The sequence below is a fragment of the Pinus tabuliformis genome, chromosome 4_1 (assembly GCF_031772625.1).
Source record: "Pinus tabuliformis cultivar Carrire ecotype Pingquan chromosome 4_1, CPIR1, whole genome shotgun sequence".
Lineage (NCBI taxonomy): Eukaryota > Viridiplantae > Streptophyta > Pinopsida > Pinales > Pinaceae > Pinus > Pinus tabuliformis.
The window spans coordinates 819,341,220-819,365,727 of record NC_142303.1 but is presented as its reverse complement, the minus strand read 5'-3'; the positions used below and the strand labels follow the sequence as shown (position 1 = coordinate 819,365,727).

Here is a 24,508-nt window from a genome sequence, read left to right as displayed (position 1 = left end):
ACAACGAAAAAATCAAGGATACATCAGCCATAGAATCCACATATAAACTAATAAATTTACACATAAGATACCAAGGAAAGAACCTCTTATTAATGAATGCAAAAGCCAACCTCGTATGGGACTACCATTTTCCATCCATCCATAGATTAGCTGAGCCAAACCTCTCTTCAGCTAATCACCCTCATGCCATATACCAAGAATGAATGTGGGACTCAAACAAAAAGAACCAATCAGGTCATCCCGAGTCTAAACCACCTCAACTTCATCAATAGAAACCAGGATTTACCATAATCCACATAGGATCAATAGGCCAACACAATAAACATCTAATAACAACCTTTTCCATGATCTCCACCAGACCATTAGGCCAAAAAAAGCATGGATGCCACCAAATTTCTCCACCTACACCATGAGGAATTTTCCTGTCCCTTAATCTCTTAATATTTACCGCAATCCATAGTCTGATCCAGGGATCACCAGGCCCTAAATCGAGACTCCACTCTCTAGGATTTACCCTATATCCCACTATTAACTGGTCAAGGATTCATAGGCCCACCAAGGCACACAATACCTAACTTTACCACAACCCAGAGCTTAGTTCAGGGGTCACTATGTCAGTGGATTTACTGCAATCCATAGTCTGGTTCAGGGATCACTAGGCCATGTGTTCTTTCTTTCGGAGATCCACCTCACTCAACTTTGAATCTATCTGGAAATACAGCTCAACCAAAACATGAGAACCCCATCACACCATGGCTATCTGGAAATGGCAAGGCAAGGCTGAAAACACTATCAAACCTGGCAAAACCCATGCCATGACAACATGGAACCACATGCAATACCATGCATGCCAAATATAGCAAGGAAATTACACATGAAAATCGATACTTCCAAAGAATCTTGTTGTAGGTACTTGATCCCGCTCTTCCTTGCATGATCTCTACTTCCTCTTTGCCTCCATTTCCTTTCTTGATCTAATGCCAAAGTGCTCCACTAAAACTCTAAGTGTCCAAGAGTTTGGGAGAGAGAGAGAATAATGAGAGAGATCCAAAATTGAACTGACAAAAAGGTTGCCAACTGATCCTTAGAAGCCTTTTTATCAATGAGGCATCTATTTTCTTCATTTTCCATTATTTTCCTTCAATTTCCTCGTCACATGTAACCTGTGACCTCTCATCTTCCTTTTCTCCTAATTTCCATTATTTTCATAAATAGATGTGCCGAAAATTCCATTTTGCCTTTCCAAAGCCTTAGCCATTTCCTTTGCCAATTTCCTTAGCCATAACAAACCGAATGAACACCTACTAGGATGTTTTTCCCACCATTCATCTTGGAATACATGTCCCATGACCATGGTCTTATATATTTTTACATGGAGTTTTAGTGAGGGCTGTTACAGGATACAATAAGTGGATTTTTCTAATAATTTATTTAATTTCTCTATAATGTTGTCCAAAATGAACTTTAAAACCCAGTATATCTACCTAAAATAATGGATTTGAGCAGTCAAAATTGAATCCATACCTTGTCAGTGAAATTTTCAGCTATCTCTTAGGGTTTGATGGTCTTCTTACAAGGAGTGAGAACAAAAATCTTGTTGAATTTGTCCACCACTACTAGAAAATAACATTTATAAGTGTTTTTCCTTAGAAAACCTCCCAATAAATCTATGGTAATTCTCTCATATGTCCTAGAAGGCAGGGATATCAATGTATACAATCTCAAAAAGGAATAACTTGGATTTATTATATTTGAAAGTGTGCATGCACTAACATACCTTGAAAAATCTTTATGTATGCTTTGAGAATGCACATATCTTTTCAAATGTGGCAATGTCTTTTCAACTGTGAGATAACCTTAACAATTGGATTTGATTGACTTATTTTAAAAATTAAAAGCACCCTAACTCATAGAGAAATAGCTCTTGAACATATAAATCAAATGGTTCAATTTCTTTGTGAATGTTATGGATACTAGCTTGCTAATCTATGTATGAAAATTCAAAATCTTCTCATAAAAATCTTTGTAGTACTCTTCATGATCAAATGGACAACATATCGTTGTACAACTTCTTGTACTACCCCTCATGATCAAATGGAACAATCTTCATTATGGCTCTTAATTTTGAAATTTGATGGTTTATTGGCACACATGTATTCCACCTTGTTTCTCACTATGTTCTAATATTTTATGAAAAAATGGAATTTTTTTCCAATGGAAAAATCATAATTTTATTCATATTTAGCAAAATTACATGTTGTAGGTGTTGAAACAGTATATGCTTTATCAAAGCTTGTCCTGATACAACAAGATCTAAAAAATATAATTTAATGGCTATCTATGCTTTCCTACCTTTCTTTTTTTCCACTTCCCGCCAACCTCAATTGTTGGGAGTGGATGTTACAATAGACATTTGTACTTCATTTGTAGCAGCTGGGGTTTCTTTGTCCGAATATGAACTTTCTGTAGAGTGTGCTCGCTTACTGCCACCAATTTCTTGCCCTGGTATGAGTTTCTCACTTTGCTGCTATGGAATGGTTGTCTTTCGAACTAATGCACAGCGATTCTGATTTTCATCATTTTGTGGGCTGTGTAGGGTGCTTTGTTCATTGCGTTCTAGATTATTTCCTGGATATTTTGCTTCTTGTGATATGCTATTTTGGGTAGTTTTTGTGTTTTCTTTCTCTTCTATGTCATCTGCTGGTGTGGCTGAAAACTACCATCCTTTCGGCTTTGGTGGTTGTCTTCTTTTCCTGTCTTTTTTGTTTTGTGGGCACGCGCTTTGTAGGTGACCGGTTTGACGAAAAATGCAGCATCTGAAGGTAGTGTTTTCATAATCAAGTGGCTGGGCCCATTGCTTTTCATTGTGGAGTAAGAGAATGTGGTCTGGTAAACCTTGATTGAGGTCAACCTCCACACAGATCCTGGAAAAAGTGTAGATATCCTTGCAAAGGTGCTCATTGTCTACTTTTAAGAATTTCCCCAAAGCGTTGCCAATGCTTGCTAATACTTTGATTTGCAAAAAGTGCATAGGTAGGTTGTATAATTTTACCCACACAGGCATTTTGGAAACCACCATGGTGTTTGGGTCAAATTCCAAAAACCAAGATGTCATAAAAAGGCCAGCATTACCCCATAACCATGGTCCTTCATTCAATGCATATTCCTTATCATTGACTGTGTAGAATTTGACAATAAAAAATCCTTTTGAGCAGAGTTAGATATCACAGTTTTCTCTCCATATGGAGTAAATCGATTGACCAAGGGCTTTTGGTTTGGGCCAAAACCCATTAAACCTACATATCACTGCTTTAGATAAATAATCATCATGTATTTCATTTAACTCAGGTATGGAAATTATTAATGCAGGGTTCTGAGATGTCTGCTTGACAATGTAGGCACCAAGGGTCGTAGCTTGCTGCTATGTTTGCACTTGAAGTCCCATCTTCCCTTTTACTACTTCTTTGAAGGAAACAGGTCCTTTTGAACTTGGGCCCAAGCAGCCGCCACGGAGTCTTGTGTTGAGGTAGATAGTTGAGTCATTGCCTATGTCGTATTCTTTTAGATTGTGCTCCTCCTACAATACTTTTCCTACGTAGATTAGAAGTTGTTTGCAAGGTGGGATACCTATCCTCTCTTGTATCCTCTGTTCGAGTATTTTTATCTCCTCCCAAATCTCTATCTTGATGCATACTGTGTTCCCTTCCATAGATCTGATAAAGATGGTACTTTGTTTACCTTCAGGCAGCTCATTTGCAGAGGCTTCAAGAGCCAATGTTGGGGTGTTTGCCTCTTCATGGTGTTCATGTACAATCTTTGTAGCTCTCTGATGATCTGGGTTGTTTAGTTTGTGGACTCGCAATACCCACTGGTGATCGTCATATACTGGTCCAAGGTGATCCTTAGCACCATGCTTTGTATGCTGCTCTGCCCTTCTTTGATGGATCGCGGCTACCCTTGCTCCGTGAAGCTTCTTCATGGCACCCCATTTTGCCTGTTGTGGGAAACCCTTGCCTTTAGACCAAGAAAACCCCCAAAAGCATGGGCCATTTGTCGGTAATGACCTCCTTGAGTGCAGATCTGCAACGAGGATCTCTGATTTGGGAAAATCAGTCCCGCCAAAGGAAGCATCTATGGTTTGTTGCTCTGGATCTGGGGTTTTGTAAGTTATCCCTATGCGTAGAGGTATTTGTGGTCCTTTGGAGGTCCACTCAGCCTTCATGAAACATAGATCAATCTTAATGATACAGGGATCCATGTCTGTGCATCCCCAACTATGTAGGTTGGGATCCGAAGTAACCATTTCCTTCGCCTCCTCAAGCTCTTCTCTACCCTGGGGATCTGTCTTCTAGACCCAGACCTTCATTGCGTTTTTCCATTGCAGTAACTTCATCCATCCGTCTGACTTTCCAGATAACTCGGATTGATATTTTTCCTCAAGATCCACGGATCTACAGAGAGGCATCCCAGATCTAGCATATGCTTTCAGATCTGACCATTGCGGCAATAGATCGGTGTGCTGGATGATCCATTCAGATGGTTTCTGGCCTTTTTTTGAGCCATAATGTAGATCTAGGAAAGAAAAGATCTGCTAGCATTTTCGGCAGCAATACTGTTTCCCTTCCACTCCCGCTTTCTCCTCCAACTTGTTGTGAAGATTACAAGCTTCCTTCCTGTAGCCATGCTTGTCTTCTAGATTACTCAGAAGAGTAAACAATCCATCGGCCTAAATAGATTCACTAAGCGCAAGGATGATATCACCATTACATGAGAATCAATATATGGAGGAAGAATGTAGTCAATTAGCCTCATAAATGTAGTTCGTTTGTTGCTAAAACTGAATGGTAGCTCAATTCAGTGGTACGATTACTGTTGGGTTTGAGTATGATCTTTGTCATATTTTCCTCCTACACTCATATTTGGTGATAACCCAATATTGAATATTGTTTGGTTAATAATCTACCATATTGAAGTTGATAAAATAGATAATCTATCCTAATAAATTGCTTGGTAGGGAAAGAATTGAAGAAACCCTAGTCGACTCCCCGATGGTTTTAGGTTCTTGAGGGCCTAATCCTTCACCTCCTCCACCTGATCCTAATATCAATGCTTTCAATGTATTTTTTGTTTGTGTTATGAGGTTCTAGTTCTCCAATAAGGCTCAATTTGTGAAGAAATTAAATATCCAAAAGATTGTAGTTCATTCAATCAATCCCACACAATGGATCTTAGGATAACAGAAAGAGGCTTTATCTAACAATTTATGGGTTTATGGCCCTCACTACACTCTTTGAATCTCTAGATGTATAAAAATTGGAGATTGATCATAGTATTATTTTTCTCCTATGTTAAAAAGTGTCCCATGATCATCATGAATATTCCTTATGGAGAATCCTTAGGGGCTAATGGAGATGAAGATTATATTTGAGTTCATTTATTTAGTTTTTTTAATTTCCAAAGTCATTGATCTTTGGACACTTGTTCTTTGACCAATAGCACATGGACGTCAATCGCCTGACACCCATTCTAACAACATAATCATTGCAACTATGCCAATATCATCATAATATTTTTTAAAAATGATTAAAGATGTTAATCTTGCAACACACATTTTGACATCAAAAACTCTGCAACTACATCAGTTTCATCACAAAATATTTTAAAAAATTGGCGGAGTCGTCGGTCTTGCAATGCCCTTTCCAATGGGAGAAATGTCGTAAGTATGGCAAGTTCACAAAATATTTTAAGAAAGTAGCATATATGTCAGTCTTGTTATGCCCTTTCCAATGATATAAACGTCACAACTATGGTAGGTTACCATCGGTCTTCCAACGCACATTTCAATGGCACAAAGAATTTGTCTTCTTTTCATTCATCCGATGATGCTTTGCGACTTAATGGTGTAAAAGTTCAAAGGAGTCATACTATCGTAATTCTGATAAAAAAGAAAATGCTGAAAGTAAAGTTGTATTGGAAACATTTTGTGAAATCTTTTTTTGTCATTATATCTATGAATCTTCATCACAATAACAATAAAGAGTCGTCGAAAATTATGTCAATATTTACTACCGCAATGCACAAAATCAACACAAAGTTTACCCTAAGAAAACCCAGTTGGGGTAAAAAACCTGTTGGAAATACTGAGGGGCGGTGAATCAGTATTTCCTTTTCAATTATTAATTTTATCAACTCAAAACATTTATATTTGGAACACATAATTAGATAACAAGAATAGATGTCTTTATTAATGCGATATTTGCAATAAATAAAGTACTATATATATATATATGTGTGTGTGTGTGTGTGTTTCCAAGCACCAACTTGGACTCTTTGTGAGGCTCCAACCTCCAGAGCACCAACTCCCAGGACACCAATCCTTTCAGTTTTGAGGCACCAACCTCAAGGGATCCAACCCTCTGCTGTAAACTATCTGGATATGTTTGGTTGTAATTCTCTGCTCCCAACCCTGCTGGGCCTATGACTTACTTCCGTCCTCTTGTTCCTTTCATTTCTGCCAGAGCTTCAACTTCCTTTATTTTCTTACAGTTTTCCAGTTACACTAAACTTTCCTTGTTCTCTGTTTTATATTCTTGATACCCCTGACTTTTGGCTTCCTTTCTCTATTGCCTCTTTGGCTTCCTCAATGCTCGCTTGACCTTTCAGCTTCCTCTACGCTCACTCTTCGTCTTCCTCTGTCTCTTCAAATCCATCAATACACACAGGACACATTAATGTGGAAGAGAGGTCAAATTACAATAGTGCTGCATATTAAAAAATATTAGAGAGGCCCTTTTTAATATTCATACAATATACATTAATTGTTCATGGAAACCATATAAGAGAGACTATAGCCATATAGAGGTCCCACATGCCACGTCATCCTTTTATCGCAATCACTGCTTCCATAGGTTCGCACATAATATGGTCAATTCCCAACTGCCGATGGAGCGGATGTGATATGGTATTAAACAATTATTAATAAGTCCATCGGGTCCATACCCTTATCGCAATCCCTAGATTGACATTCCTTTGTACATTACGATTACCACGGATGCGACATTTGATTAAGCCATGCCATAATGGTGTAGTTGGGTCTGCAATTATAACGCAATCGGTGGATTTCAATGTGGCAAAAACTTTAACAAGGCTTGCGATATTGCAACGGATGCGATATTATAATAGGGCATGTTATAACATTGCATCGGGTCTGCATACATATCACAATCGACATTTTAATGTGGAAAGTATTTAAACAGGCTTGTGATATGGTGGATGTGATGTAACTTTGAAGTGTATTACAATGGAATCCTCAGGCCCGTGTATTATATGCATCTATATAATATATATATACTCCTTTGTTCTTAACTTTGGTTAATGCGGACTTAACCCATAACCCTTTATCCCCTTTAATTCTATTATAACCCTCGTATAATGGGAATATACACAAACACATGGGAACTTGCATTTTCTGCTTTTCCATAGCCTTGGCACATTTATCAATTCTTACCTTTATCAAGCTCATTCTCCACCGTAGATTAACTCGCACTAGATCCAACGACTATCAAAGATTTTGGGTGGAAAAATAGCATGGAGAATACCCACCCGATAAAGCAGTTTTCTCTCTCCACCCTCGTGCTATGTGTCACTTGGTTAATGGAATCGGGCGCTCTCCTCTAAATATCACTTACCACCTAGCGTCCACCCGAAAACCACTGTTACTATTACAAACCCGCCTTTTGGGATATAACCACGTGCACTCACTCTTCATCCATCTTCTTGATTTCTGCCAATATTATATACTCGTCTGCTCTTTTGGCTCCTCTGTTAACTTCTTTGGCATATATTACATGCGATACTTCCAATATGGCTCCTCCTCAATCTCCCGCTCTTACACTCACTTGGCTTTCCTGTGGCTTTCTCTACTTTGATAGCTCTGCTCTTATAGCTCCTATGACTTCCAATATTCTCCCCAATGGCTTGACTGTCTTGGCTTTCCTCTGGTTTCTCCTCATGGCTTCTTGCTCCTATTTCTTCACGGACCTCTTCTACTTCTCCTTGGCCTCACATCATTGTTTACTCATCTAGAATATTGCCATATTGACATCAATGGCAACCTAGGTCAACAAACCCAACAATCCTTTCCTTAGAGAATCAATTCAATAAGAGGAATCAAAGTCAAGACAATAGAAAAATTGACTAGAAAATTTGTCCACCAAGAGTCCAAGTCAAGAACTCCTCAATTTGCCCTAGTCAACTCGATCAAGGGTTTGTAATAGAGGTCTAAAATTTGTCCTATCTTCGATAGAAGTTCGGAATTGAACATAGAGATGTACCAGAGAACTTTTTGGTCCCTTTCATAGAGAATATACCACATAAACATTGGTCCTTTCACTGAGAATAGACCACAAAAGTTTCAGCCCCATCACAGAGATTATACCACAGAAGTTCAATCCCTTTCTTAGATAATATACAATATAAGTCTTCGGCCTCTTCATAGAGATATGTCTTGCTCCTTTAATGTCTTTAATTTTTCCTTAATATTTTCATTTTGCTCCTTAATCTTCTTCATATTGCTAGAAGAAATTATGTCTTGATGATGAGATTGAATGGTGCTTGATAAGAGGTTGAATGCCTAGAATATATAGTGATCCAATAGGCCCAATGGGTTTCATTGAGGGTTGGGCTGACTTGATGACTTGAGCATTGAATCGAACATCTTGTGGAGCCAAGAGAAAATTTCCAAATTCCAAATTTTCTTTCTGACAAAGTAATGAAGGAAATGCCTTGTATTTTCCTTTTAACAAATACATGAACAATATAATTTTATTTTGAGCATGAATAACATGATTTACATAAAAATCAATGTTACAATTACATCAATGATAAAAATATATTACTATGAAGACCAACCATAGCTACAAAATTCAACACTTCCTCTTAGCTAGGGAGGTACTCATAATGACTATAAAGATGTACTCAAGTTGACAAACTATGTAAGGAAAGATCAAGATTAAGATAACCATCATCATTAATATCAATATCACCAGCATTAATCAAGTATTTGGTACCCCAAACTTACAATCATGGTACTCCTAACATACATGCATTAACTAGTATACATAGTCTTGGTTCACCATCAAATGACTAGTCTTGTATATAGTCTAGGTGAAACTCCAAAGGCCTCATCCTAGGCTTGATCCGAAATAATCTCACTCTAGAAAGAGATCGAAGCATGATGTTGGGAGCCTCCTTCTCATATGAGTGGCCTCTAGGACTATTCTTCTTATAAAAGAATATTGTCCTATACTGGACCATTCTCCAACCAAGGTCATAGAGACACATGGAGAATGTCTTTCCATCAAACCATTCTCCAACCAAGGTCATAATAACATAGGGAGAATGCTCAACCATTCTCCAACCAAGGTCATAATGACACACAGAGAATTTCATCCCATGATGTTATCTCATCGCTCTCCCTCTTAGTGAGAGAGACATTCTCCACAAATCCAAGTTTGTCCCTAAAGTACACAAACTTCAGTATGGATAGAGGCTTCATAAGAATATCAACTATCTACTCATCAGTGGTGATATAATGAAGCTTCACTACTCCCTTCTACACCATGTATTGAATGAAGTGGTACTTGATCTCAATGTGCTACGACCTATCATCATGGTCATCACCTACTGCCAATCAAGACAATCCGTCAAGTAGCCTTTGAAGCCAAATTGCTTCTCAAATTTCCAATACAGTTGTAATATACTTAGCTTACTCAATACTAAGTGCAACATATGACTACTTCATTCTCATAAATAAATTATAATGGATCCCAAAGTGAAGAAAAAATCTATTTCTATCTTTAGCACTTCTTACCTAATTTGAATTTGTGAATCCCTAGAGTTGTACCATAATTAGTTGTTTCATGACCAACTGCTCCATGTTTCATACTTCAACACATGTTGAGATACATGTATTGGCTAAACCATAAATTGATATGCTTCCTTCACTTGATCCATTATCTTGGATACTTTTAGGTTACCCTAGCAAACCCTACAGTGGCAATCTGGATTTGCTTCCTCTGCCATTGATGTTATTGAAGCACATCAATTATCTAGTCAAGATCCTTCATTTTGAATCCATAGGTAAACTCCCTATGTATCTAAAAACAATGGTTCCTAGAGAAACCTTGACTTTTCCCTCTAAAGCAAATCTTATGGGCATTACAACTCCCTCTGACATATGGTTTCTTTTGTGTTTGATATAGAAGCAAATCATATAAGATCAACCTTGATCCATCAATCGAAGTGTATCAAGTTTGAGGAGCTTGTACACGGCCTTATTTTGTGAGTATAAGACTTCTTTATGTACATCACAAGCTTGAGGTAACTGTTATGTGCACTTATTCTTTCATCAAGGGAGATGATCTCTACATCTATCTAATGTAATTTTCAATAGAAATCATAAGGATAATAAATTTTAATAGAAGTGTACCTGACAAGATGTCCCTTCATAGTCTTCTCCCTCTTAATGAGGTAATCCTTGACTCTGTACATCTCTTAAATTGTCATATACATTATAATCCATCTTGGAAGTCATCACTGACTTATTTTCAGCATAAATCAAGGCGTAGTTCAATCTTGTTGACCTGAGTGCTCCCTGTTGAGCTTAAATATCCTCTGGTACAATATCTCTCAACACAATTCCTCTTGTCACAATATTTTCTTTGATCTTCAATTATTTTCATCTACTACCAAAGCCTCGACAGCCTTCATTATGTACCTACAATCCTCACTAGGAGGCCATGGAAGAACAATTACAACTAAGCAAAGGATACAGAGACAAGAGACTAGCTACTAGTAAAACAACAATAGTAATGATTAAAGAAAATAAATATAAGATAATTCTCTTTTGAGAATAATATTCGCTCCCTCTTGATCGTTAGTCTTCTTCATCCATATTGCAAATCAACCTCATTCGTATGATGTGATTCCTTCCTTGCATGAGTTAGGGTTTCTCCTTCCAGTGGACACATAAAATCCTAGGGTTTTGTCCATAAACCCTACAGATTTATTGTCCAAACCCTTTTATATTGCTAGGGTTTACTAACCTAGATATCCAAATGTATAAAATCTTAGAATATTTCATAGCCAAGACTTTTAGTCTTCCAAACCCTAGATATTTCACTTTACATCTTCTTACAAGTTAAACAATATTTAGCATCTACAAGATTTTATTTCATATACAAATATTCAAATACCATAGAGTCTCAATACCTTAGAAAACAATCAAGGATGTCAAGACCAAGTATCCTCTAATGAAATCTCAGATCCATATCATCCTTAGTTACTGATTTAACATTTCTTAGAAAAACATTAATTTTGAGCCTTTCATCCGAAGAGCCTATCAAGTTCTTCAAATCACTGATATTTCTTGAGATTACTTCGGTGTTCAGTCTTAAATAGGAACTTAGCCTCTTCTACAATATAAGTTTGACATCTTCTTCGGCAATCCTTTGAGAGTTTATTCTATACTTTTGGAAAAAGAAAATGTATATTTTTATCATTAGTAGAAAAATATTTGTCCATGTCCAAGATTATAGAATCCTTGATTATTAAGTATCTCGGTTTTTCCTTTGAGCATGATTCAAATCATCCATATGTCCTATTAGATTATTAAATTTAAATAAAATTTATCTGGAACACATTTTTCCTTAGTCAGAGACTTCAAATAACTTCTTGCAATAGATTTTCTTCAGTTCCTTTGGTTTAAAAGGAACTTCTGAGATTAGGACATATACATAGTGCATAGGAATATTCTACATATTTGACATGATACTTATATAGAGGTCATGGAAATATCTCATAGAATTTTAATCTAGGTCATCTTTAGGATGCCAAACATTTTTGGCACAAGCACAATTTGGTTCATCAATTTTTGAACCATATTTGAGAAGAAGTCATTATATCTCAGTTAGATGTTCAACCATTGGTGAAGACATTTCTTTTTCACATATCATTGTAAATTTTCTTATTGCACTCACACAAACCATAAGAGATGAATATTGTCTAGGGATCATGTCACTAGAATCTCGATATTTTCTATTAGTCAAGGAAAGAAAATGAGGTTCTTTATAGAAAATGTTAAGAACCTGCCTTTATTTGAGATTTTTAGATAGGTTATACTATCTTTGGTTTGATTAGAGGAAAAACTCTTTGATTCTGCATAGTCAAACTTGCAATGTAAACAATATTTAATAGATTTCTTATTGGATTTGACATTTATTAATGTGATTTAGGCTTCTTTTGATATTTTTTTGATCTTTTTGTCTTTTTTCTAATGTCTTGTTAGTCTTACCGTAACAAACTTGAGACCCTTTTCATACCCCCTTTATATCCCTAGCCTTTATTCTTTTGGCTAAGGCACACAACTTTAAACAATGATATTTCTTTTGCAAAGCTCAATATCGGTTTTTGAGATTTTCAAAATTGAGGTTTTGATTTTTTAATTTTTTTTTTTAATATAAGGCATAACACAGTGAAGAGATTTCTCTTGTAGCACAAACATCAATAGAAAAAATTGTATCGATGACAAATGATCTTTTAAAAATTGTTAAGGTCTCCTTCTGTAAGGTCTCTATCACTTTTTTATCATAGTTTAGACTCTTGGCTTGAGATTACTCCTAAGGTTTGACTTAATTTTTGTAGCCTATATTTGAGGCTCTTTAGCCTCTTGAGGATTCTCATATTCCCTGAGATATATTGGCTCTAGTAACTAGCTTCTTAGATTCCCGCCCCTCTCCCCCCCCCGCCCTCTCTTGCAACTAGCTTCTAATATTTGCAGCCCACCTTGGATTATGACTGAAGCCTTTTGGTCTTCAGAGAATTCCAAACTAGGGCTTCTCTATAGATTTAAAAAGAATGCTTTGATTGGATTACATTTTTTCCTTTTATCAAGGTTTCATAAGCAAGGGTATTTTCAAAATAGATGAAACTTGGTCTATCTGAGATTTAGGGCTTATTTTTTAGGCCGATCTTTCACCCATATCTTTAATACCACATTTAAAATTCAAGTGAAGTATATAATAACACTAATTTTTGAACACTGATAATAATTTCTGATTAATTATATATATTTTTTAGAATTGACAACTTCTTCATCAAGTAATTACACTTTAGAAATTCAACCATAAAAATAGAAGGAACAATAGAAATTACAATGCAAAAAATCAACACAAAGCTTACCTTGAGAAAACTCACTTGGGGTAAGAACCAAACAATCCCTTCCTTAGAGAATCAATTCCACAAGAGACATCAAAGTAGAGACAATAAACAAACTGACCAGCAAAGTTGTCCACTAAGAGTCCAAGCCAAGCCCTCCTCAATCTACCCTAGTCAACTTAGTTAGGGGTTCACAACAAAGGTCTGCAATTCGGTCTATCTTCCATAGAGCTTCATAATTGACCACAGAGAGACACCACAAAAGATTTTAACCCCTTTCACAAATAATATACCATATTATATACCATGTGCATGCACATAAAATATTAATGGTTGGGTGGTAAATCACTGATATAGTTTCCATTGTAGAGAATATATCACGAGATGAACTCCCATGTGTATACGAGTTGAGTATCAGACTAGAAGAAACTACATTTGTGTAAATGACAACCATTATGGAGTATATGAGTTCAGAGGTATTAGAATTGGCATGGAATGCTAGCAAATATCTTAAGACTAAACACATCAGACCAAGGCATCTACAACTTTCCATTAGGGGAGATGAGAACATGTCGATTGAGGGAAAAAATGCATGTAGCAGTGTCATCCCTCACATTAACAAAGCATTATTTAAATAACTCAAGCTTCCCCAAAGTACTCCAAGCTTTTACAATTAAGCTTCCAGAAACAGATAGCGAAACCTTGTGATTTCTTGTTTTGTAAGCGTCAAATAAATTAGGCTTCCTTTTTAGGTTTTTTAAGTGGGTGAGAAATGTGCTTTGCACCAACAAATTCAGTTTTGTAGTTTTGTTGAATTTGGCATCAACATGTTGGAAATTTTGTGTTAGACTCATTTACCATAAGGGAATTCTCTTGGGGGTTCGTGATAATCACAATGCCAAATATTTTGTGAATGGGCGATTTGGAAAAAGTGAATATCTATTTGTATTAATATCTTCAATGGCATGATTGATGAAATGGATATATGTAATTTAATGATCTCTAATACTATGTGGTTCCACTTTTTATTTATGAATTCTCATAATCTGGTTTTTGGTCTTCAAAACTTTCTAATCATGATTTGACATTTATTTGTAAGATTGATTTCAATTTCATTTTTAAGCATCTAAGAAATTATTTCACGCGGGTTTGTGTTTTGTATGTTAGGCATAGGCTAAAGGGAAAACGTTTTTCACCTTTTCTACTGATATTTTCCAGTGTATGAATCCCCATTGGAAAGTTTGTGAGTGCTTCAGTCATCGGTAAAAAAATACCATTGGCATCGACCTTTCTTGACTTTGTTTTCTCTCCAACATCCACCCTTCCAGTTCTCCCAGTCATCTCCAAGCCAATGTCCAAATGAACCATGGCTCCATGCATTAAAGTTGTATTAATGGTTTTAATAACCAACCATGGGATCTTCCCCCCTCTACCTTGCATTCAATTTTAAACAACTTTTGAACAAAATTAAAACGCATTTCCTATGCCAATTTTTACAATATCAACATGGGTAGAGTGTGGGGTTTGGCTCAAACTCGCTTAAAATATGATTAAAACTCAAAAAGTTTAGGAAAACTTGGGAAATCCCCAAAAATTCTACCAATACCACTATAACTCATCCCTCCACAATGACTTTGGCCTCTGCCACCGAGATGTATTCTTTTATAGTGAATTAGGGCACATTTCCACATTGCTTATATTGGATTATGACCGAGTTTAATTTATCATAATTGTGAGAAAATTTTAGATACAAAAGGATTTGAGGAAAGCTCAAAAAATCATAAATAGGTTCTCACTATAGATATATATTATTATATGTTTTTGAGAGTTTTGTCTAACTATTCTACCTTTTGGACTTCTTTTTTTATCAAAATCAGAATTGGCAATTTTTTTTTTGTTAAATCACATTTCTTTTTTGTTTAAAATCTATTTTTGAAAGCATAAATGGATTCATCACCCTAAAAAGTCCATAAAGCACTTGAATTATGCAAGGTACACAAATTGAACTTATGATTCAAACATATGCTTGCCCGATTTTGAAGAAATTTAAATGGAAAATATAATTAAAAAACCTCCAAAAACATAAAACAATTAGACACTCTCATTTTTTAACACTGACATCTTATCACATTTGATCATTAATTTTTTTATCATAGTCTCATTTAAATAATTAATTTATTAAAATTGTGATTTCAATGATTCATTTATTTATTCTTTACTATCATGTGTTATCATGTGTTAGCTTACTTAACATATAAAAGGCAAATAATAAATTATATATATATATATATATATATATATATATATATATATAATTTTGAAAAAAATATTTTTAATATATTTTAAAAAAATATTTTTAATATATTTTAAAATTTTAATAAATAATTATTGATTAAAATGAAAATATTATTATCATATTATTTGACGAATCAAAAAATTACAATACAATTTAAAAACTAGACCATATTATTTTAATTATTCAATAATTCAAAATATTTTTTGAAATTATAATAAAATTATTTGATTTAAATTAATTCAAATTCAAATAAATTTTACTCACGATAATTATATACTCTAAAAAAACAATATAAAACTCAAATACTTTTCATTAAATTAAGGTTATGTTAAGTAAAGATGAATTCAAATGGAAAACGTATCTGGAAACGCTGGACTTACCACCTACCAGCTAAAAGTGAGAGGCAATATCCATATAAAGTTTCATTCCAAATGTTCTTCCACGGATAATAACAGTGTTTTAGCTTATAATGTTCAAGTCACTTATTTGGGAAACAGAATAGAGGTGTAAGATTTAGTGGATTATGATTATGATTATGATTATGATTATGATTATGATTATGATTATGATTATTAAAAAATTAAATTTTATATATATTAAAATTTATTTATTTTATTTTATTTTGATTATTTGGTTATTATTTTTTAAGTTGATTATTATTTTTTAAGTTGACTCTTCTCTAATTATTTTATCATATTTTTTGAAATTTACTTTTTTTATTTTATAATTTATTTTCTCTCACCAACCATCATCTTGTACAATTGCTCGGAGCACCTCACCATTTCAGTGTATGCAATTCTCTCCAACCAACCATCACCTTACACAATTACTCCTACGACGTGGTCATCTCAATTTGTGTAGTGTTTTCCAACTAGCCATCACTTTGAATAACTACTTCTTCCACTTGGTCATCGCCTTTTGAAATTTATTCTTCATTTCGAGGTTTATTTAATTTATTCTTCATTTCGAGGTTTATTCCCAACTGTGGCAACCTAATCATTGTAACCTGTGCAATCTCGCAGAACCACTCCCACCACTTAGTCATTAAGTTTATTGGTTTACTCCCCACTCTAGCCACCTAGTCATGATCTAGGCACCCTTTGGAGTCTCCTCCAACTAATGTCCCTCAAGCTTTGCCTTCTCACCTATTCATATAATATCAAATTGTGTTCAAAAATTGACATCTTTATATATATATATATATATATATATATATATATAATGTTGTTTTTATAAAGTATAAATTAATTTAGTATTATCTGATTGTGTAAATTCATCCTTTATTGATTTATGTTAAATTTAATCTATTGTCATAAGTTTATTATTATTTTTTATAAATTATTTGAAATTATTCTAAATAAAATATTGAAGATAAAAGTAATTTTCAAATAAAAAAGATTTAGGAAAAAGTTAAGATATCATGCATCTATCTTACTGGTATATTATTATATATTTTTAACAAACACAACATTTTACTATTAAATATTTATTATTATTATTGACATATCACATGTAAGAGTAAATGTGTGAAGTGCCATTTCATTAATTGATTAGCCTTGGATTTCAATAATTTATTTATTAAAATTGTTATTTCTATAATTCAACTATTACTTACTAGGTAAATTATTTAATTTATTATATAAAAAAATATAATATTTAAGTATCTAAATAAAAAATAACTTTTTATATAATATTTAAGTATTTAATTAAAAAATAACTATTTTTTATTTTTATTTTTAATGAACAGTTTTCCATCTAAATTTAAAAACTCATTTCATTCTCTTTAATCAATCAAAAATTTTAATACAATTTTAAAATATATATATTTTTAATTAATAAAAATTCAATATATTTCAAATATTTCCAAAACTATTATAAAATATTTTATTTAAAATCATTAATTAAGAATTCAAACAAATTTCACACCAACCTGCTCACAAATCAAATCAACGCTATGCAAACAATTTAAATGAACGCCGTTTAACCTAAAAATAATAATAAATAGGAAAGGATAGAAACGATGGCCACAAATAATATTTCAAAAAAGTAAATAAACGTCAATTAAAAGAAAAATAAATCTAAACTACATCAATGGCGTGAGACGTAAGAGCTATGACAATGGTACACTCAAATGGAAAGCAAGCAACCGTAATGTGCTCCATTCGAGCTGATTATTATTTTACTTAATTGAAATTAGCACGCTCATGCTAATCTGTCATGGCTGCCTCGCAGTCTGGAATACACCGTTTTTGAAATTTATTGCACCTCACTCCATTAACTATCCCGCCCCTTTTTTTTGTCGATCCAGGAGCCCCCCGCGGATTCTTCACTCTTTATATTTTCCTGGTCATAGCCTTGCAGAGGAGAGAAAGAAGAATAAGGTGGTCACGATGAACACTACTGGAGAATTGGAAGCAGTCAGGGAGGGAAATACCAGATTTTCAATGGCAGGCAAATGGGTCAACAGAAATGAGAGAATGAGAAATAAACCTGTTTCCAGGTCCTCTCGCGCTGGCTTGCAGGTTGTATGGTTTATGGTGTTTTTCTGAGTGTTTTTGGAAGTGTTGGAGGAGTATTTAGGCATCCTAGGACTCAGTACTAGGTTTTCTTTCATAGGATCAAATATGATTATTGTTCTTTTGCTATTGTTCAAACGATTATACATTGACGCTCATGGAAATTTTCAGTGGGTTTTCTTGGTAGTTCAGTAAATGTTTCTCTAAATTTTCATATTTTCAAATGCTTTTTCTTGGAAGTTCAGGAAATGTTTAATGAATTTGCATAGAATATTCATGGCTGGTAAATTATTATTGATGCAGTTTCCAGTGGGGAGAACCCATCGGGAGATGAAGTCTCGCTTGCATGCAAGTATCAGAGTGGGAGCAACTGCAGCTGTGTACATGGCAGCTGTTTTGGAGTATCTGACTGCAGAGGTAATGGAATTGGCGGGGAATGCTAGCAAAGATCTGAAGACGAAACGCATTACACCCAGGCATCTGCAGCTTGCCATTAGGAGTGATGAGGATCTGGACTCGCTGATTAAGGGCACAATTGCAGGTGGCGGTGTCGTCCCTCACATTAACAAAGCACTGTTTCAAAAGCTCAAGGTTTCCCCAGGTGCTGGAACCTTTTACTATTAAGGTTTTGGAAACTGATGGGGAACCTTCTGATTTCTGGTTTTGCTAAGCGGTTGAATAAATTAAGCCTCATTTTTGGGTTTTTCTAAGTGTGTCAGGAATGTGCTTTGCGCCAGCAAATGTAGTTTTGTTGAATTTGGGAGGAGGGTGTTGGCAATTGTGTTGGGCTCGTTTTGGCATGAGGGTATTCACAATTTTGGCGCCAGCAAATGTAGTTTTGTTGAACTTGGCACGAGGGTGTTCGCAATTTTGTGTTGGGCTTGTTTTGGGAATGAGGGTATTCACAATTTTGGCACTAGGGTGATGTCAAATTTGGGTCAGCAATTTTGGTATCATGGCAAGTTTGTGTCAGACTCATTTTGGTACCAGGGTGTTGCAGCAATTTTGGTATCATGGCAAGTTTGTGTCAGACTCATTTTGGTATGAGGGTGTTCGCAATTTTGTGTTGAGACTTTTTCTACTAGAAGGGAGTTCTCTTCGAGATTTGTCATAATGACATAATAACAGTTTCAAATAAGGGAGTTTTTTTTGGAGATTTGTCATAATCACAGTTTCAAATATTTTGTGAATGGGTGATTTGGAAATATGAGTATATCTATTTTATATTGACTATTATATATATATATATATATATATATGCAATTCTGTTGATTGGTTTTGCTTCTTATTGATGAATTCCCATAATCTGGTTCTTGAACTTCAAGACATTCTGTTTATGATTTTACATTTGGTTCTTCAACTTCAAGACATTTTGTTTATGATTTTATATTTGCTTGTAAGCATGCATAGAGTTTTAGTTTTAAACTGTTTTAGGCAGCTTTGTGTATTTTATGTTATTGCTTGTTGTGTTTTTAGTCATCTGGTAATAGGGTATTTAGTGGTGTTGTTTTGACATATCCTACTTAGTTGTTCAAACGATTTGTGTTTTTGTTACAAGGTTGTTTGGAAATAAATAGCAAACCCAATGGGATTAGATAGTAAGTCATTCAGTATGAGTAGTATGAGTACATCTAGCCGGCTGTGAGAAGTTATTAAAAGTCAAATTCCATACCTATTAGGAGTATATGTCAAAGACAAATTGGACACATTGTATAACTATTTGTTCATGTGAAAATGAATTCAAATCCAAAAGGTATCTCCACTCTTGTCAAGGCTTAAAGGCATATAAAGTCTTGTCTTTCCTTGTGTTCCATATATAATAGTATTTTATAATATTATAATGTCCTTTTTTATATCTATTAGAGGGATGATAATGGCATTTTATAATGTTTAGGTTGTTAGCATGGTGAATGTTATAATGTTAATAACAATATATTTTAATGTTTAGGTTTTTGGCATGTTGATATTATAATGTTTAAGTGAATAGATTATTTTTATTTTAAATCAGATAATTAAATTTGATTTTATTATTATTATTATTTTAATTTTAAATATTTAAAAAAAAAAAAAATTGTCATTATTTTTTATTTCTCTTTTTAAGATGACTTATTTATCTAGCCATTATTTTTGAGATTTATTTCTTATTTTATTATGCACAACAACTCTTGCCACCTGGTCATCGCCTTTCAAGATTTATGCTCCATTTTGATATTTTCTCACTACGTGGTCATCCTCTCTGGAAATTTACTCCCCACTACAATCACATAGTCATGGTAACTTGTGCACTCTCCTCCAACCAACTGTCACCTTGCACAATCACTCACACCACTTAGTCATTATATATTTAAGCCATAGTCTAACTAGCCTAAGGAATTGCCTGGAAAGTTATGGAAATTCCGGTCATATTTGAGAAAATCCGGTCATATTTGAGAAAATCCGGCAAGGATTTTTGTAAATCTAAGTTATAGTTATTAAACTTCAAAATTTTAGGTGTATAGAGGTTTTTGATGGTGCTGAATCCATTTCCACCATCAAAAACATGATTCAAACACTAGCTCTACAAGATTTTTTGAAATATTTTTTCCCCGGCCACTTTTAGCAGTCCGGGAAATACTTTGGTTAGTTGGACATCACTTCCCACTATAGTTTCTGCCATGTGGTTATCACCTTTCTAGTGGACTCCCCCATTACTTGATCATCACTTTTTAGTATTTACTTACTATTTCAAAATTTACTTCCTATTTTGAAATTTATTCCCCACTCCAACAATATCCACATAAATTTTCTTTCTTCCCTATGCTCAATGAATGATAATGGCATTTTATAATGTTTCAATGTCTAAGTTATGAATGTCATGAAGTATATTGCATATTATAATTTTAAAGTAAATAAATGTTTTTATTTTGAAAATAGGATAGAGTATCCAAAATCTAAGGTACTAGTTATTAAATTATATTATTATGTTTTGTTTTTATTTTTATTATTTAATCAATTTTCTAGTATATCAAAATTTACTTTCCACTTAGGTTATTTTTCCATCACTTTCCATTTTTGTTTCCTTACTTGCTTATCATCTTCCAGGTTGACTCCCCATTTTTCAAAATTTATTCCAACTACATATTCATGGCATCTTGTGCAGTCCAAATCACTTTGTACAACCATCACACCACTTGGTCACCACCTTTTTAGATTTACTCCCCATTTTGAGATTTACTCTGGCTCACCTTCCTAGATTTACTCTGGCTCACCTTCCTAGATTTACTCCCCATTTTGAGATTTACTCCAGCTCTAGTTGCCTATTCATCGCATCTTGTGTAGTCTCCTCCAACTAGCCATAACTTTTGCATATTATGCAGTCTTCTTCAACTAGCCATCACTTTCAACTAGCCATCACTTTAGCATCTTATGCAGTATTATGCAACTAGCCATCACATTGTACAGCCACTCCAAAAAACCTGGTCATCACCTTTCTCTATTTACTTCCCATTTTGAGATTCACTCTCACTCCAGCTACCATAGTTCATCACATCTTGTGCAGTCTCCAACTAGACTAGCCATCACTTTGTACAACCACCCCTTTCCTAGTCATCTCCTTTCTAGATTTACTCCAACTCCAACCACTAGGTCATCATCTAAAGCAACTTGTCCCCATTGACATTCACCCAAAAGTTAAGTGGATGAGCTATTTCAATTTTTTTTTTTTATAAATGACTTAAATTACAATGATATCCCTTTTCATTTTTATTATACAATTCTCAAATACATTAATTTGTATTCAATTAAATAAAAGAATTTTTTTAAAAATTGATAAATGATTAGAATTATAATATTAAAATTAATATTCTTTGTGATCTATCATTATTTACTTTTTACATTGGCTATCTTATTATTAACTTTTAAAGTTTATTCTCTATCCAACATTTTTGTTTGTCAATTTATTAACCATTACCTTTCATATTTTTTATTACCACTTGTAAAAAAAAAATTGTGTCTTCACCCTTACTGTCCAACTATATAATTTTTTGTACTCCCATTATTATCCGCTAGCAATGTTTATCTTTTTTTTTTTTTGTGTAAGTGAGTAGATTATATTATATAACAAGTATAATACAAAAAACTGCCGAAGCAGTGTGAGCATGGATGTACAATATTCCTGGGCTGATCGCCTGCTCAGAGGAAGTGATACAAGTAAACCAAAACGTAGCACACCACTCAGGGTGGCGAGGAACAGAACAAAACATTACTAAACCTCAGGAACTACCGTAAGTAGACAGGAGAAGTAACAACAGAACAACAGACAAACACTAAAGCCGATATAACAGAGTGAAAAGATAACAGAGAAGCAAGAACCCAAGTCGGTAAGAGAGCCAACATAATGAACTTAGAAGTGGTAATTCCCCATCTGGGCGATGGTGTCCAAGCCGTTGTCCCTGACGTGGCTGTCGACCTTCGCCTGCATTTCTTCCAGGGAAGCAGGCTGAAACGCTGTAGAAGTGGCTGGCTGAGCAGCATGGTTCGCACTAGAAGTGGCTGGCTGAGCCGCAGGAGCAGTATTGATGGAGTTTTTGAGAAGCTGGATGAGCAGCCTAAGCATACGGTTGTGGGTTTTGATCGCTTCATTCACCGAGGTGATTTTGCTGTCCAGGGAGCTATTGTAGTCTATAATCTTGGCCATCTGTTCTGCAGTGAGATTAACCTCTGTGACGGTATGCTGCTTTTCCTTTTCGATGGATTCCAGCGCCTTTGCAATTAAGGTTTTCATGCGCCAGCTCTCCGCCTGGGTTCGCACAAATTGCGTGGCCCTCTTCGAGGGAGTACCGGGGTCTGTTAACCAGTTGACCTCAGCAGCAATTTCCATATCCGAACGACCACCCTCCTCAAGCTTCGCCTGAGCCTCTAATTCTGCAATTTTGCGTTTGATTCTGGTCGCGGTCCTGGTTTCGTAGCCACCTCTGGCTGCCTGAAGTTCCCTATTAGCTGCCTCGCAGCGACTACCTCCCGCTTCCATGGTAAACCTCTTGTGACTTGCCCGAATTAAACTAGACTTGTAAGCAGACCCGCTCTCAACACGAACTCTAAGAACAATGAGGAGAACAGGGCAATTGCCCATGTTTTTATAATGAAAGCAATGATGTTTCCTCAAGAGATTGGAGTAAATGCCTCTGATAGTGGTGGTACCTTGCTTATGGGTAAGCTGAAGAATCGCACAAGCGAGCCTGTCACTGGAAGAATTGGAGCTCATGATGTAACTTCCAGGCTGATGAGCCGGGCGCCAAGTGTATGGTGAAAGCCTTCTTAAGGGATGATGGCGCGTGAAGGGAGATATGCCCCGTATGCTGGCATGCTTGGTGCTGTTCCTTCGGGCCTTGTTCCGCCTCCTTCCACTCAGAATTGCCATTAATGGTAATGAAACCTCTCCATACGGGTCCTCTCCATGCGTGCTGAAAGGACAGTGTCTGATGTAATGGATCTCGTCGCTTAATTCATTATGATCGCCCATCTGCAAGAGCTGCTGCTGCCAGGAGCTCCACCTCCCCCTATGTCCAATCAACCCATTGAGGGCTTTGGGTTGATAATCCTTGCCGATCTCCTCGTGATTCTGAGACCGTGGCCAGGTGCCGTCCTCGATTAAGGTTGGGTGACCTGGATTAGATCCTTCGCTGCCAGTTGTATGCATGCTTCCTTTATGATTGGGTCGTCAAACTCTCGCCAGCACTTGTCCATGGCAATGTTGGGGTTGTCTGCTCCACAGTTTGCCTGATGGTCAGCGAGACCATTCGCCTTTCTCCTGATTGTTTGAAAGATTAGACCTTTCATCCCCATAACGAGCTCAGCTATGTTTTCCGTAGCTTTGGCAAGCCTCCAATGCTTGGTTGCTTTGCTTATGGTCGTGCCTGTCTGTAGGCGTTTAGCCGCCAGCTAGCAATGTTTATCAAATGGTTGTGATATATATATATATATATATATAATAAACAACTAAATTTACAATATTATATAATGTGATATTAAATTTGTTATGCTAAAAAAATATCATTACACATACAAAATATTATTTCTCTTAAGGATTAACATGCACTCAAAATTTAAAAAAATTAAAGAACTAAAATTTTAGTAGTGTAATGAAGGGAAAAAGTGAGAATCAATTATATTTTGCAATAGAAAACCTACCATATTCATCTAAGATTTTTCATTTCAGGACTCTCAGTTTTGTCTGAAATCCCCTCATCTTAGTGTTATTACTGCATATTTGGTACATTAGGGGAAACTTCTTCAAACGTTGGGTTTTCTTTTGCATCCCACCTATATGAACTTTATGGTCTTTGTGAATCCAATATCATGGGGTTCTTTATGTATGCAAGTGAAATTCACAGATCTTATCTATTCACTCATCGTCCCTCTATCCTTTTTCAACTCCTACTGGGAGGTAGACAGCTTCTAAAATGGAAAACGCACAATGATTAGATCATAGCCAAGGATACTT

General features: G+C 35.2%; 1 protein-coding gene across 1 annotated transcript; it reads left to right on the top strand.

Annotated features, from left to right (window-relative positions):
- The first annotated feature begins 17,901 nt into the window (after positions 1 to 17,901).
- LOC149178748 (uncharacterized) lies at positions 17,902 to 18,651 on the top strand. Its single transcript, XM_089422223.1, has 2 exons — positions 17,902 to 18,033; positions 18,331 to 18,651. Exons 1-2 carry the CDS (start codon positions 17,902 to 17,904, stop codon positions 18,649 to 18,651), a joined length of 453 nt encoding a protein of 150 aa, XP_089278349.1.
- Positions 18,652 to 24,508: the final 5,857 nt, after the last annotated feature.

Bases quoted from the DNA above. Each gene is read 5' to 3' on its own strand.
- LOC149178748 (XM_089422223.1), top strand. From the start codon at position 17,902: ATGAACACTACTGGAGAATTGGAAGCAGTCAGGGAGGGAAATACCAGA. The intron at 18,034-18,330 runs GTTGTATGGTTT...TTATTGATGCAG, and splicing joins CCTCTCGCGCTGGCTTGCAG to TTTCCAGTGGGGAGAACCCA.